General features: G+C 38.5%; 1 protein-coding gene across 6 annotated transcripts in view; it reads left to right on the top strand.

Annotated features, from left to right (window-relative positions):
• MAP3K7 (mitogen-activated protein kinase kinase kinase 7) overlaps positions 1-16170 on the top strand; it is a 53409-nt gene that overhangs the window by 25123 nt on the left and 12116 nt on the right. For 4 of the 6 annotated variants that reach the window (XM_084827126.1, XM_084827125.1, XM_084827130.1 and 1 more), the window contains exons 10-12: positions 1578-1729; positions 2165-2324; positions 7247-7327. In XM_084827126.1, the coding sequence (XP_084683252.1) occupies positions 1578-1729; positions 2165-2324; positions 7247-7327 (393 nt within the window). The remainder of the gene's footprint in view (positions 1-1577; positions 1730-2164; positions 2325-7246; positions 7328-16170) is intronic. The other 2 variants (XM_084827128.1, XM_084827127.1) reach the window with 1 other exon arrangement.

Raw genomic sequence — 16170 nt, 5'->3', positions numbered from 1 at the left:
CAGTACTGAAGCTGGGCCCTGACAGCAGTCCAATATGTCCCCTGAAAATCTGCTCTGGAAGGTTGGGGTGCCCTCCAGAACAGTGGGGGAGGTGGTGCTGGGGACTTCAGAGGGAGGGGGAATCAGAGAACATGCACACAGTGCCAGTGGAAGCCTTCTGAGCAGAATTCCTCTTGGGAACACTCCCACCAGTGGAATAAAAACTCTGTATTCAGCCCATTGTGTCAGAGTAAATAAATGACATAGATGTGGCCTACAATTACTGCTCTGGCATTATGTCACAATCTGCAGTGCTGTAATGGCATTAGGTTAGATGGATACCATTATAGCAGTATTGCTTATAACCATGGAAATAAACACCCCTACAAATAGGTTCGCAACCAACAGATTGTATAGGAACAGTAAGATGCCTTATACTCAGTCAGTCCATTCTAGCTCGGTATTGTCTACACTGACTAGCATCAGTTTTCCAGGATTTCTGACATGACTTTCCCAGCCCTACCTGGAGATTCAGGGAATTGAACCTGGGACCTTTTGCATACAAAGTGCGTGCTGTCCCAATAAGTTACTGCCTTTCCCCATAGAGAGACAGTCCTGCTCCTCATGCCTTACAAAAGTTTTAAAATTTGGAAAGTAGTAACAAGTCTGTAGTTACACTGTGTAACAGAATATGTCCTGGTTTGTGCATAACGGCAACCCAGAATACAGGTTGAGCATGGGTTGTTGAATTGTGGGTTGTTGTTGAATCATGAGTTGTCATTACATGCGAATCTTGCACTATGGTTTAACTATGAGCTGCTAACCACAAACAACTCAGAGTCCACAAACCCATGGGTTCTCTTCCTACGTTTGTAGTTAACAGCCCATAATTAAACCATAGTGCAGGGTTTGCACATAACCTGCAATTCAACAGTAACCCACAATTCAACAACCCATACTCAACCCGTACTCTGGGTTGTCACTATGTGCGAACTAGGCCAATAAGTTCTCCTTTTTGTAGTTGGTTGACTGTGCAATAATTTTAGCAACCCAAAAATCTTTTTCACTGAAAGTTGTGAAATGCTTTAGCAAGTCGTATGTGGAGAAATTACTTGGAAGCGAGATTCCTGTTTGAATTTGTTCTTCATAAAGTTTGCTGCTATCAACCAGTATCTCATATACATAAAGATAAATAAACAGTACATATTCAAGAGGCTGCTGGTATGCTGGATTACACTATTCTGAAAGCAGCATTTATCTAAAACCTCTGTGACACATAAACCTTCTAAAGGCGGAAGGATTTGTGACAACCCACCTGGTATCCATAACCAAAATTACCTCTCATGTTTCTAAACGAAAGGGCTTTACTAGTGATTTATTATATTGAGATATTGAACTTGATTTCACATGCTGAAATAAATCTGCTACTCTAGCAAATATGTTAAAGCTGCATTATGGCAGTCTAGCTAGTATTTTTCAAAATAAGTAATAAGGTGTGTGTGTGTGTGTGTATATATATATATATATATATATATATAGTGTAAGTTTATAGTCGTAAGTGACCTAAACTAAAGCAAGATAACTTCTAACATTCATAGGCTCATTCATGGACATGACTTCCACAAATACCAGTAACAAGAGTGATGTCAACATGGACCCAAATGACTTTCAAGGAACTTCTACCAATGACACTATTAAACGCTTAGAATCAAAACTAGCCCAGCAGATGAAGAATTCAGGAAAGCAGTCGGTAAGATACTGTTGAAGAAACTCGTATTAGATGTACTTTAGAATCAAAATAATTAAGATCTTCATACCCTTTATTATTTTAAAATTGTTTTGCATATTTTTTCAGGAATCCATAGTAAGTACTTGTTGAAAGCTTGTGATGAAAATGCACAATATGTATACATTTATCAAATCTGATTTTCAGAGAATTTTTGTCACAGTGAGCCAGGCTTGTAAAGAGTTTTCAAAACTCGTGAGTACGTGTTATTCCTTGGCAGAAATACAGAGCTACAAACTGCTCTTCCCTTGCTGTGGAGCAGCTGTAATTATGGACTTTCATGTCATTTTAAGAACTTTAATTTAAAAAATGACCATTGGAAATTTACACATTTTTTGCTTGTTCGTCCATTTCATTAATTAGTTTTTGAATACTTGTAAATCAATCACTTTTCTATAGGGAGAGCCTGGCCGTTTGAGTCTACCTCCATCTCGTGGTAGTAGTGTGGAGAGCTTGTCAGAAGTTCGTGGGCGACCACAGTCAACCCTTGTTTCAGGAGAAAGCAAGCGAATGAGTGCTGATATGTCTGAAATCGAAGCAAGAATTGCTGCTACCCCAGGTAAAAATATTATTAAACAACTAAACAGTCAAAATGGGATTGAGATGAATAAGAGTTAAACATGAAGAAAACCATATATGCTTCCATGTGAAGTCAATTTTTAGGTTTCCTTTTAAGAAATCATATTTGGTGGGATTTAATGGTTGGAGGTGTGGAAGGCTGCTGACACAACTGAACTTTCTCCTCCCCGTCCTAATCCCCGTCCCTGTCCTATTGAAAAGGAGTGCCAAGGAGCCCTTGTGAGCAGCACGGGTTGTGTTGCAGGAGGCTGCAAAGGGAGAAGGCAATCCCCCAAAATCAGGTGGAGGCACCTTTCACTAGCGGAGCTTCACTGGTACAGGGTGCCTCCACCCAATTTCCTTGCCCTCTGTAGCCTCCCATAATACAGTCCATGTTATTCAGGAGGAACTCTGACTCTGGAGAAGGTTTTAAGGAAACATAGGGTATTGTTGACGGGAGGAAAATTGGTTGTGTGAGCAGTTTTCCACTCATTCAAGCTTTGTATACCACCTGTAAGGAAATCTTAAAATGTCAATTGATTTACATCAGTCATTTTCAGTACACAGGAACATTGATACAAACAGTAAGCATGTCTCATATTTCAGCATCATAACATCCCAAAGGAAATGGATGTCACGTTCCTTCATCCTCTCCCTTCAGGCTCGCTACTTTATTAGTTAACGACCAGGTTCTTTACAAATGCAAATCTTAGGAGACTCTCAGGCTACAAAAGGAACAGCTACTCCACACAATTACAAATACCAATAGAAGAGCCAAAATGGAAGTTAGAGAAGTTGCTGACAGTTTGAACAAGAACTTCCTGGCCAGATTAGTTTAGGGGGGGATACCCCTCCCTTACAGTTGCACCCTCCAACGTAGGCTATCACGTATAGCCAACCGGGTGGAGCATCTGAGCTCCGCCTCTAACTTTTCCCTCTTCACTCTGTGCCAGACCTAGCATCCTTCAAGTCACGCCCCTCAGTCTTCTCCTCCCCTGAGACCCAAGTTCTCATGGAGGAGGAAGGCAGGGGGACTTCAGGTCACGCCATCTGTGTACCCAGGTCTTGAGAAGAACGCCATTCTGAGTCTGAGCTGCTAACTATCTCCACATGCTCAGATTCATTCCTGACAATTGCTTATGTAGTTCTTAAAAACTGTGCATATTTGTGATACTGTTAAATCCCCTCCCAGTTGCTGGGTGCAATTTGGCTGTTGATTAAGTGAACTTATTTCCCATTACAATCAATACAATTAATTGTGCTTTCATTTTGGCTTTTCTTTAGATATATCTCTGATTGTGGTTATTAAAGTCAGTTATTTCCCCCCCCCCCCCCAATATACACTGTCATCTTTAGGTCTGTTTCTTTTGTTTGGAACATAAATAATTTCTACCCTTTTAAGAATGCCTGATTAATTGAAAAACAGTGAAATTCTTCCCATGCAAGCCCATTTGGAAGAAGAAACTGATACAAATATAATATTTTAATAATAGTGAAATAAAATATGGTTATCTTTGTAGGGCATTCTTACTAATCGTTGCTATGTTTAAACTAATATAAAAGTGGTGTTACGTATGTTTGTTTTTCATAATTAATTATTAATATAAGCATATGATGTGAAGGATGCTAGCTGCAGTTGCAATGGCCACAATCCAGAGAACTCGGAAGCACGATAGAAATTTGCATTCATTCTGAAAAAGCAGTTAGGGTTGGAAAGCAGAAGCCACTGTCTGAGAGGGTGGAAGCAAAGAAAAGTGGGTCTCTGGATTTAGCCTGAGAGCCTTTCTCCCAGCTACCCACAACAGGTAGGCTTCCAAGAAAAGCTCCTCACCTGTGAGGTATGATTAGATCTAGGGGTGTCGGAGAAACCCACAACAGATTCAAACGAGTCCAGATTTCTATGAATCAGACCTGCAGATTCCACAGCAGACCAACTTGTCCAAGTCACATGGATTTTGCAAACTTTTTTTTAACTTTTGTGGGGATTTGTGCAAATGCACACTCACGCAAGTGTAAACAGGAATGAAATTCTCATTTTAAAAAAATCTGATTCCATCAATGAGTGGACAACAGAATAAAAGACACCTGACAATCCGTGAAATACAAACTGAACAGATTTGACAAAATTTGTACGTACGTCTCTAATTAGAGCAGAGGCAGGAAGGATACCAAGAGCACTTGATGATACTAATATGTTGTGTGCTAGCAGAAAAAGATGCCTAAATGGGGTCAGAGCACACCACTTTTTCCTATTCCCCACCCTGTTCTGGGGAAGCCTTCTGTTTTCTATTGATATTTCTCTCTTGCTGGAGTCAGACAACTAGAATACATAAAATTCAGTTTTTTCCTCAAGTGAAAATATTGTGGGTTGGATCCAGCTCCTTTTCCACCACTGGGAGCATTCCCTGAGTGGAGCTCTACTCAGAATGCTCCTGCTGGTAGAAATGAGGGGCAGTGATCAGCAGTTCCCCCATCCCTCTGCAGCCCCCGGCACCACCTTCCCCACTGTTGTAGAGGATCCTCTAACTCTCTGGAGCAGATTGGAAAATGTGTGGGGGGAGAGACATTGAGGAGTACAGGAGGATGGGGGAATCAACAAGGGTTGCCATCACTTCCCTTCCTCCTCCACTGTATCAGAAGCGTCCCGTGAACAGAAGGGATGCTTCCATCTGTGGGAGACAAATTCTGGATCCAACCCAATATTTTTGTGCTTTGCAGATAACTTTTCATATTTCACTGCTGTGAGATATAATATATAATATATAGAGAGAGTTATTATTTATTATTGGCATTTACATACGGCGTTATCTGCCAAAGCCATCAAAGCCGTATACAACAATTTAGATCTCCAAATAATTATTTTAAATATTATATACCTAATTATTTTTAGAGGAATAACCTAATTGTGTTTTCATAATTTATTATCTTCAGACATAAGTTTACAGGCGAGAATAACAATAACTTAGTTGGAACTGGTCTAATTAAAATAATACTTTTTCATCAATCTGTATATTATAGCCTTTCATATGATAGAAAATTATTCATTTTCTGACCCTATTAATGTGCCCTAAGTCAGTAAACAGTCATTTTATTTATCAAGCAGCCTTTCTGTTGCTTACTTCTGATGAGACACTGGCCAACTGCCTATTATGCTAAGCTTTCAATATGCAGATGGGATAACTAAATCTCTGCCAATACCCTATTTTCTAATCTAAACATGAAAGTAGTAGTCCAAAAGTTAATATGTCTTTATATATAGTTGTTGTTAAATAACTACAGTTACTTTCTGACACCTTAACCCCTCTTTTATCTACATTCATAAAGTATTTGTATAAAAGTATAAAGTATTTGCATTTCTCCCTCTGGCTCTCAGAGGAAGAAATGCAACAAATAAACACTCTGGAGGTAGGATCCAATGGTGTCTCAGTGGTAGCACTAATGACATTGCATTGCAGTGTAAATCACTGGTAGCACAACATCATTAGTACTAATGCTGCAGCACTGTTGGGTCCTACCCAAGAACTGATTCTGGTTTCTCATTTGTTTTTATAGAAGGTTAGTTTCCTGGCATCGTGGGTATTTATAGCGAAAGATGAGAGGCAATACATTATTCTTAGGATTTGATATGGGTATCCTTTCCCTGTTCTGATTTAAGAAAGACTAATTTGAAAATGTCAAGTACACAAACCAATAACAAATCAACAAGGAGTTTCAAGATGGGCAATCTTCTATTTATGTTTGTGTAAAGGTAGTAGGAAACTGATTTCTTGAACACCACTTGTTTGGAGAACAGCATGCTCAGATCCTGCTGCTGAGTAAGTCAAAAGCTATTATGCCTAGAATAAATGAAATATTTTAAGGATAGATGTATTCCTTATATTAGATGACCAGTGGGAGAACCAAGTCTTGCTTGTGTGCTCCTGTACAACTAACTGACAACAGCCTTTGAAGCAAAGTTCCTGAAGCAATAGATCTTAAATCTTTGTCACAGGGAATGTTGCCTTTGTTGACATCCACTCTGTCAATACCACACCCTAGCCCAGAAAAACCTTCTCTTAGCAGTTTGTGCTGGGATTACTTCAGGCAGATCCCACGAATTATTGGTGGATTTTCAACCACCATATTGATAGGATTCTTCTAGAATAGCTGTGTGTGGTAGGTACATTCACAGATCTGTTCCTAATAAGGAGCTTTTCACTTAACTTGTTGAGCCATTATACTACCACCATCATCATCATCCTTTTTTTTACGTTAACATTAACATCTATATTTAATTACAAAGCTTTACATTACAAATTTCATTTTCAGCAAACAGTTGTATTCTTGTCATTTTAATCTCTTAATTTTTATGACTGTGTGCTTAATACTATGGAAATTGTGTTGATTCTATCTGTCTTTCAAAATGACAACAGAAATTAGATTCCAATTAAAAAATATTGAAATGTTAGAGTAAATAAATCACAGTATCTTTCATGAAAACATAAGGAAATTTACATAAAACAAATATTTATTCTGAGAGTAGCACTTTTTAGAGAACATTTGGATTGCAGCATAGGGCATACGTTTTGTTAACCTACAAGTGAAGTGGAGCCAGCGGACAATTTAGTCTGTCTTGTGGCTTAGGCTTTGGTTTTTCCCTCCTTCGTTGCCATTCCACTTTATTCATCTGAATGTTTGTTTCTAACTATAACTAATAATGTTGTGCTATGTTACATTGTTGACCCTAGTTATGTACGTTGCTCTTAACAAATGCTTACAGTTTTAAGCATGAATGGAAAGCTATGCAGTTCATTCGGCATGACCTGTTTTGCATGTACTCTGGTTTAACCAAATTAAGTAAAAAGTGCAGTTTTAGCCTGAATGATTTGTGTTACCATTGTAGTCGTTTGCATGTGTATTGTATGTGTGTATGTGTTTTTTCAGCCTTTTCCAAACCTAAACGAGGCCATCGTAAAACTGCTTCATTTGGCAACATTCTGGATGTCCCAGAGATCATCAAACCAGGTATCGCATACCAGCTATGTGGATCCATTGACACTGATGCTGGAATAATGATCAGATCTTTAAATACTTCTTGCTCCTATTTATAAATGATTACCATTTGGCACCAGCTTGTCAGAGCTGACTGAGGAAAAGGAGACTTTCTATGTCACTCGCTCCTATTCTACATTACCAGATTTCTTTTACCTAACAAATACAAATATCCATTGAGCTTGTTTACATTTTCAAAGTAGAAAAACATAATTGCAGCATTTTTTCATACGTATGTAAAAATAGCATTATTGTCTTTGAAAACCAGATGGTTCTCCTACTTAGGAAAATGAAAATGCAGAGGAAGTCTGCATTTACAGTTATTAAATAATGACTACTTTTGATCTATTACATATTTTTGATATAGTCACGATCATTTAAGCACATACATATGGTTTACGTCAGCACAACAAAAATGCTTTACACAAAGGATTAAAAGTAGCTCTGGAACATCTGCTTTGATGGACTAAAGAATATTCCTCAAATACAAATGTATCTACCTACAACTGGATGGTGTATGTTTTATTTTGTGTTTTTTTATTTATTGTTAATATTTAATAAAACTACAGGAAAATATGGTAGGCTATGAAATAAATAACTTAAAATATAGGTATAAATATTTATGAATAAAGTATATGTGTATAAAATACACAATATTGAAAAATGCTAATACATATTTATGTTAATATTATGCTTATTTCTTCAAAAGTTGATAAAAGGTTGCCATTCTTTCACAAATTTCTCTTTGTCTGCTATTTCTTAATTAACAACTTTGGCAGCTAGATCAACTGCTGAATCTAAACAAACACTTTATCTGAACTTTACACTTTGGGACAGTAGATTTCTTCCACTTCCAAAAGATTTTCCAGCCATCAGTAAATTATAAATTAAAATGCTTTGGATCATAAGAAGCCCTCAGGGAAGGTAGTTGAGGGGAGGGGACTTCCTCATCCCTTTCTTTTCCCTGCAGCCTTCCCAAACCCTGAATGGGTTAGACTCTGATGCAGGTAGATGAAAGGGGAAGGAGGAATCACTCAAATTTAGATGATGGTCACACTTATGAAAGTTGCCTGCATCCAAGTTTTGAGTGATTTTTTCCTGCCCCCTTCTGCCAACTTTTTATAAATGCTCCCTTCTGCCAACTTCTATAAAATTATCTCTTTTACATATGTTTTCCATAAAAATTGAAGCAGCAAAAGTTGTGCCAAGCAACATCACTTCTCCTTCTAAGGATAGATCATAATAAATCATTCTCATGATATCTCTTTTTACTTGATACCAAAAGCTTTGGGTAGTCACCAACTATGTCATTGTGCTATTGCAAATTACGTTGTGCTAGTGGAACAGAACTCTAGCGCAACACCAATAGCGTTAGCTTGCATGACAGGATTCCCCGGAAAATCCATCGCTTAAGCTAACAGTATTGATGTTGTGATAGAGGTCTCTTATGCTAACACAACATAATTTGCATTACTGTAATGTCAAAGATGGATATTGCCCTTTGAATTGTAGGACAGTGCTATCACATGTGTGAGTGATCTGCTGTGACAGTGTACATCTCCAACAAGTATATGTGCTGGCTTCATAGATCTTATTCAACTCATGTGGCATTAAGTACCAACAATAGAGAAAATAAATTTGTGGAAATGGATTTGATTCTCTGGTAAAAGAAAACTGTTCCGTTTAGGACCATTAATAGTTATTCCCAACTTATTTTCCCATTGAAATATAAAATTATTTTCATTTTGTAAATCTTTCATTACTGGCAAATTAAACACAAAAGCCTTTTAATTGGATGTTTTCATTAGAATAAAATAGGTCCTGATTTTGAAGAATATTTATAATGTTAAGTAAACATAGCAGTACAAAACATATTTGGCGTACTCCTGTTTCTAAAGTGCAGTGCTATGTACCCATTAAATTTGACATATATTCCATCCAGCTACTTCTGGTGTAGCCTAGCCAAACACTTTGCTAAATTAAGGGAAGCAAGAGGCTGTCTGACTCAAAATTGGGCGAGCGTCCCTTCTCTTAGCAGGTGTGGGTGCACATCCTGCACAGTAGGGCCCCCCAATCCTCCAGAGAGGTTTTTCTGGAGGAACAGGGGAGAAGAAGGGATGGGAAACTTTCCTCCTATGAAATTACTTAAGTTAGTGTATCTTAGGATCGAAGCATATGTTTGTAACCTTTCATTACATAGGAATGAAATCTGTGGAGGAATTAATGTTCTCCATAAGGCTATCGCTTTGTTTCTGTACATTGGTCAGTCAAGAGACTCCTAATGAATGAATTTTCTATAGTAGTCATTTCTAGTCAAATAGCTGAGCATGTTTCATGTGCCAATCACTTCACAGAAGTTCCACCACATCCTGAGTAAAAAATGAAAACAATGTTATGCAGTGTGTTAGGACATAGCAAAGAAAGCTTTGAAAGGAATTCTAAATAGGCAAGATGTAATGCCTAGCCTAGATCTTGGCCAGGATACAAGGGCCAACACCCCTGCTCTTGCCCAAGTGCTAAAGAATCTCAGATGACAAGTGCTTTGGAACTTCTTTGTACAGCATCCATAACAGAAGTGATTCTGAAACAATGGAGCCCTGTAGCATCTTAAAGAGTAACAAATGTGTTTTGTCATAAACTTTTTGTTGGCTAGACCCCACCTCTTCAGATGAACAAAAAATAAATATGAAGCTGGTATTTTCCAGCAAGTTCAGTTGTTGAATGTTTTACACATCCCTTTCCAAAATGTTGACGTTCCACTGAGTAAAATCTCAGTGACCGTTTATGCATTTGGATTACATTATGCAAGACGAAACACATTTTTATATAAAGGTCTCCATCAAAATGGCCACTTCAGTTGCCCACCAAAGCAGAGCCAGCATGTGAGGGCAGGAAGTGATGATACAGGGAAATGTTCCCTGAAACATCTCCTTGTGCTGCATTGAAGGAAAATTCTAAAGTTTCCCCTAAGTTTGAGAAACAGCCTTTTTGGCAGCATGTTGTTGTTGTTCAGTTGTTCAGTCGTGTCTGACTCTTCGTGACCCCATGGACCATAGCACGCCGGGCCTTCCTATCCTCCGCTCTCTCCCGGAGTGTGGTCAAATTCATATTCATTGCATCGGTGATGCTATCTAGGCATCTCATCCTCTGCCGTCCCCTTCTCCTTTTGCCTTCAATCTTTCCCAGCATCAGGGTCTTTTCCAGGGAGTTTTCTCTTCACATTAGGTGGCCAAAATATTTGAGCTTCAGCTTCAGTATCTGTCCTTCCAATGAGCACTCAGGGTTGATTTCCTTTAGGATGGACTGATTTGACCTCCTTGCAGTCCAGGGGACTCGTAAGAGTCTTCTCCAACACCACAGTTCGAAGGCATCAATTCTTTGGCGCTCAGCCTTCCTTATAGTCCAGCTCTCACAGCCATACGTTGCTACTGGGAAAACCATAGCTTTGATTAGATGGACCTTTGTCGGCAAGGTGATGTCTCTGCTTCTTACTATGCTGTCTAGGTTGGCCATAGCTTTCCTCCCAAGGAGCAAGCGTCTTTTAATTTCATGGCTACAGTCACCGTCTGCGGTGATCTTGGAGCCCAAGAAAATAAAATTTGTCACTGCTTCCATTTCTTCCCCTTCTATATGCCAGGAAGTGATGGCGCCAGGTGCCATGATCTTAGTTTTTTTAATGTTGAGTTTCAAACCAGCTTTTGCACTCTCAACTTTTACCCTCAACAAGAGGTTCTTTAGATCCTCTTCACTTTCTGCCATTAGGGTGGTATCGTCTGTGTATCTGAGGTTGTTGATAATTCTCCCGGCAATCTTAATTCCGACCTGTGATTCATCCAACCCGGCGTTTCTCATGATGTACTCTGCATATAAATTAAATAAGCATTATTTAAATAAAGATCTCTAGTCTTTCCCATTCTATTGTTTTCCTCAATTTCTTTGCATTGTTCATTTAAGAAGGTCTTCTTGTCTCTCCTTGCTAGTCTCTGGAACTCTGCATTCAGTTGGATCTATCTTCCCCTTTCTCCCTTCCTTTTCACTTCCCTTCTTTCCTCAGCTACTTGTAAAGCCCCATCAGACAGCCACTTTGCTTTCTTGCATTTCTTTTTCTTTGGGATGGATTTAGTTGCTGCCTCCTGATGAATGTTACGGACCTCCGTGCATAGTTCCTCGGGCACGGTGTCTATCAGGTGTAATCCCTGAAATCTATTCCTCACCTCTACTGTATATTCATAAGGGATATGATTTCAGTCATACCTGAATGGTTTAGTGGTTTTCCCTACGTTCTTCAATTTCAGCCGAAATTTTGCAAGAAGCAGCTCATGATCTGAGCCACAATCAGCTCCAGGTCTTGTTTTTACTGACTGTATGGAGCTTCTCCATCTTTGGCTGCAAAGTACATAATCAGTCTGATTTCGATATTGACCATCTGGTGATGTCCATGTGTAGATTTGCCTCTTGTGCTGTTGGAAAAGAGTGTTTGCTATGATCAGCGTGTTCTCTTGGCAAAACTCTATTAGCCTTTGTCCTGCTTCATTTTGTACACATAGGGAACTGTTTTTAGAAATAGGAATCTGAAACCCTGCGGTGTCTAGAAATTCCCTCATGGCTTTTGACAGTATCTGTGTTTTACCTCAATAGTCTTCTATTGGCATAATATTTCTCATGTTGTGTTTTAACAAGGTTTGAGGCATGGGACAACAATAGCAAAACACTGCACATATCTTGAAGTATTTGAGCAGGGGTGGAATGGGCCTCCCTGTTATGCATGACTTTTATTCATAGAATTTTGTGCAAGGTGGCACTTGCATTATTTCCTACATCTATCCTGTGTTGAGATCTACCATGCATTGTTAGCTAAGAAAAAACGTTAATTAGCAATCAGTTGCAGTTGTGATGGGTTTTATAGTATGATTTTAAAGCCTCACTTTTTTCCCTGTTCAATATCATTGTTAGACTTTGAATTGTAATCCACACAACAAATTTTGTTGTTGTCGTTCAGTCTTGTCCGACTCTTCGTGACCCCATGGACCATAGCACGCCAGGCCTTCCTGTCCTGCGCTCTCTCCCAGAGCGTGCTCAAATCCATATTCATTGCATCAGTGATGCTATCTAGCCATCTCATCCTCTGCCATCCCCTTCTCCTTTTGCCTTCAATCTTTCCCAGCATCAGGGTCTTTTCCAGAGAGTTTTCTCTTCGCATTAGGTGGCTAAAATATTTGAGCTTCAGCTTCAGTATCTGTCTTTCCAATGAGCACTCAGGGTTGATTTCCTTTAGGATTGACTGATATAACAAATAAGTTGTTATTATATTAACAATTATATTCAATTAGTTCTTATATTGTACCAGTATAAAAGTATAAAAGATTGATCTCACATACACAATTCCAATAACAAGAATACTAAACCAACTACGGTACAATTGGTTTGCAAGGTGAGCTTTTATCAAGTTTATGCAAGTGATAGATGGCTTCCTAAAATATATATTGTTAGAGCTCGTATAAATTGGGAGCAAATCTGGGCAAGTTCAGTCTTTTCTTGGGTTTGGGGAGTAAAGATAGACATATAACAGCACAGTTTGTATCAAGTACATTGTAAATGAAATTCTGTTCTGATATTCCTTATTTTGATGATATGTAGCATGATATTAAGCTGTAAAAATTATTTTAGGAAGTAATTTTCTACAGTGGATGACACTGCAACTTTGAAGGATTGAACCTATTGCATCATTATTTGGGGAGGACTAGTGCTTACAATAAGTCAAGCTGGAATCTGACAAAGATTTTTTCCCGTGGAGTTAGAAGCCATCAATCACTTGTATGAACTTTATATAGACTCAATTGAAGCTGACATTTTACAAGTGACCTATTGTTGGTGATTTATAGTATTCACTGTTGGAAATTTGTAGGTGTGTTCAGTCTTTTATACTAGTACAATATAAGTACTAACTACATACAATTGGGTCTCTTTGTTCGTTGTGGTGAGTCTCTTTGACATGTGTCAAGTTAAGGCTAATTTCTCAGATCTTTGAGTACAATCCTGCAAATGTTAGGCACATTCAAGGTCTGTCAGTGGGGTTTAAGCCTCACTGAAATCAAGTAGGACCTAGGTGCTCATAGACATACTGTGTTTTGCCCCCATAGTATTTTCACAGTGTAAAAAAAAAAAAAGAATTACTCATGCTTTATACCTCATGCCTCCATCCTTTATGGTTTTCTGAAGTCTTTGTGTTTTCATGAGGCCTGTTTGCAGTTAGAGAAGCAACAAAAGCAGACAGTCAACTTCCTCATGCTTCTGTGTACTTTGTAACACAACTCTTTGTGAACTCTAGCTCCACTTCCCCAACAAAAACTACCAGACCTACAGATTCTACAGCCTCTGCAACACCTTAATAAACTTTTCAGGGAGTAGATTGTTAAATGTTGTGGCTTGCATTGTAAGCAAGCTGCTGAATCAAACATTCCTCTGTCAGTACCTGTTTATTGCAGCTGCCTCTCTTCACCGCTCACCCCTAAATTACACACTCATTTGAACTTGAATAGACATCTTTGTCATTTTTGTAGTAAGAAATTGTCTTGTGTAGTAATAGCATTATTTTTAGCTCCTAAAGTAAACATTAAGACGGTTAAGAAATCACTTCCAAAAGTATAGTGAGCTGAGCTAACAGCTTAGAATGCTGGAAGCATGTGTTTCCTAAGGAGCAACAAGTATTTATTGATATTCTGCTTGTTTGGCTGTGCTTGAGCTGCTTGCCATATGCCTGTAATAGTTAACCGCAGTAAAAACGCATTTGTCTAATAGCTTGCTTTAACCTCTTGCTGCTAATCAGGAGGTTTCTCATTTAAAATAGCTCAGTGTCCACAATGCTGCTGAGCACAACTTTCCTGAATAAGATATATAGGCATAATCATTTTTAATTCTACCCCACCCTTGATTATTTTAACTTTTGGGCAACCATGATATAATGTTTCAGCAATACATCTGCTGGGTTCTTTAGATTCTCAAATGTTGCTAATCTGAAAGGAGAATGAGTATTCCAGATATTTTTTACAAGTTTATTTCAGCTGGGCTAATTTTAGAATGGAGCTATTGAATGAAATGTGTACATAATTGTTATATCAGTCATGGGTGGATCATCTTGAGGTCCATGCTGAATTGCTAGAGTCAGGGACCAACTGTGTAAATCTATTATTGAACAGCTGATTTTCTTAACATCCAGGCTGCTTTTTCTAGTGTACATTTGTAAGAATTTTTAGTTAATATGAGAGACTGCTTGAGCGCTTCTTTGGAAGTTTGTGCAGTTGATCTGGAAGTTGAGCACATGTGTCTCACAATAATTTACAGCTGGTATTTTTCAGAAGTGGTCCAGAAATTCTAAGCCACTTGGCAAGTCACAATATCAGCATCAGTATCAACTTCCTTGAGCATCTTTTGGTGGAAAGGCAAGATACAGACTTAACAAATAAATAAATCAAGGCTTAGAGCATAATCCCATTTTCAATTTCAACTAAGTTTTAAAACACTTAAAACTATTTTATTCCCTTTTGTATTTTAAGAACTTGATATATCAAAATCCTTCATGAAAAATAAATGAAAAGGTGCCCCAAGTGCTCACTACATTTGGGAAAAGACAAGAGGTTGTATCCACTGGTTGCATGAGCAGAAGTCAGCTTGTGCAACCAATCTCGTTTCCCTTTCGCTCCCCTGTACCTGTAAAAGACCTCTCCAGACTATGGAGTGGGAGGCCTCGAGTAGTGGAGACTGTGGTGCAACATCAAGCAATCCCCCACCCCCTGGTCACGCTGCTGTCCCATACCACACAGTCCCCACTGTTCAGGAGTTGCCCCTGACCCTCTGAAGAGGATTTTCAGGGATACAGGGGGAGAAAGGGAAGAGAAGGATTGATTGTCTGAGCTGCCTTCTGCCATGTAACCATCACATACAACCCAAGATGTTAAGCAAGACAGTATTCAGAAAAATAAGTTCATTCTTACGTTATACACTGCTGGAATTTCCATTCTCTTTTATCCAATTTAATTTATGTGCAAATTAGAAACATCCTACATTGAAATGTTCCTAGGTGACTTTTATTCAACTTTGAAAAAGGTTGAGTAGGATTTGAGACCTCTTATTAAAAGCAGGCTGCATGATGTAAAACACTGAATGATGAACTGAGGGACACTGGATGTTTATGCATGTGCTTATCATTGAAGTGCTTGCTGTAAGTGTTACCATTACTCTGGTGTGTGTGTTTTAAGTTATGTAATGCAACCTTCAAAGACGAAGAATCCCAAGTATTGTGTCAGCTGCTAATCGCAATGTGTTAGTGTTTCCTTTTGGACAGCTGATCTCTCATCTCAAGAGCAGTAAAAACAGTGACCACTATAATGCCAAAATGCTTGTAGAAAATTATGCATACCAAAAATGTCGTCTTTTGTAAAATGTACCTTGATTGGCTTGCAGACTTCAATGATAGGTTTTATTTTTATATAGCCATCAATGGCATATCATTTTAACAAGTTTGGTAGCATTTGGTGCTCTAGCCAGAGGAAAATTGGGGTTTTTTTACACTTAGAGGAAGGTTTGAAGTGCTGCTTCTTTCCAAAAATGGGATGACTAAGTATAACTAATTCTCAACAGCAACAAAAATTAGTAGCATTATAACTAGAATAGAAATTGGGATTGGCATTTCCTGAGAGAGATAGGGCACAAAGACCACTTTCTGTCGATTGCTCAGTTTGTAGACTAATCCAAAAAAGTGAGATAGCTAGCAGAATCTTATCTTAGCAGCCTTACTCTAGAAATCCCCGTAATGTAAC

This window comes from Heloderma suspectum, chromosome 1, assembly GCF_057233095.1.
Source record: "Heloderma suspectum isolate Gila_16-S chromosome 1, 16-S_ref, whole genome shotgun sequence".
Lineage (NCBI taxonomy): Eukaryota > Metazoa > Chordata > Lepidosauria > Squamata > Helodermatidae > Heloderma > Heloderma suspectum.
Note: the sequence above shows the minus strand (reverse complement) of the source record. Positions and strands in the feature narration are given on the sequence as shown.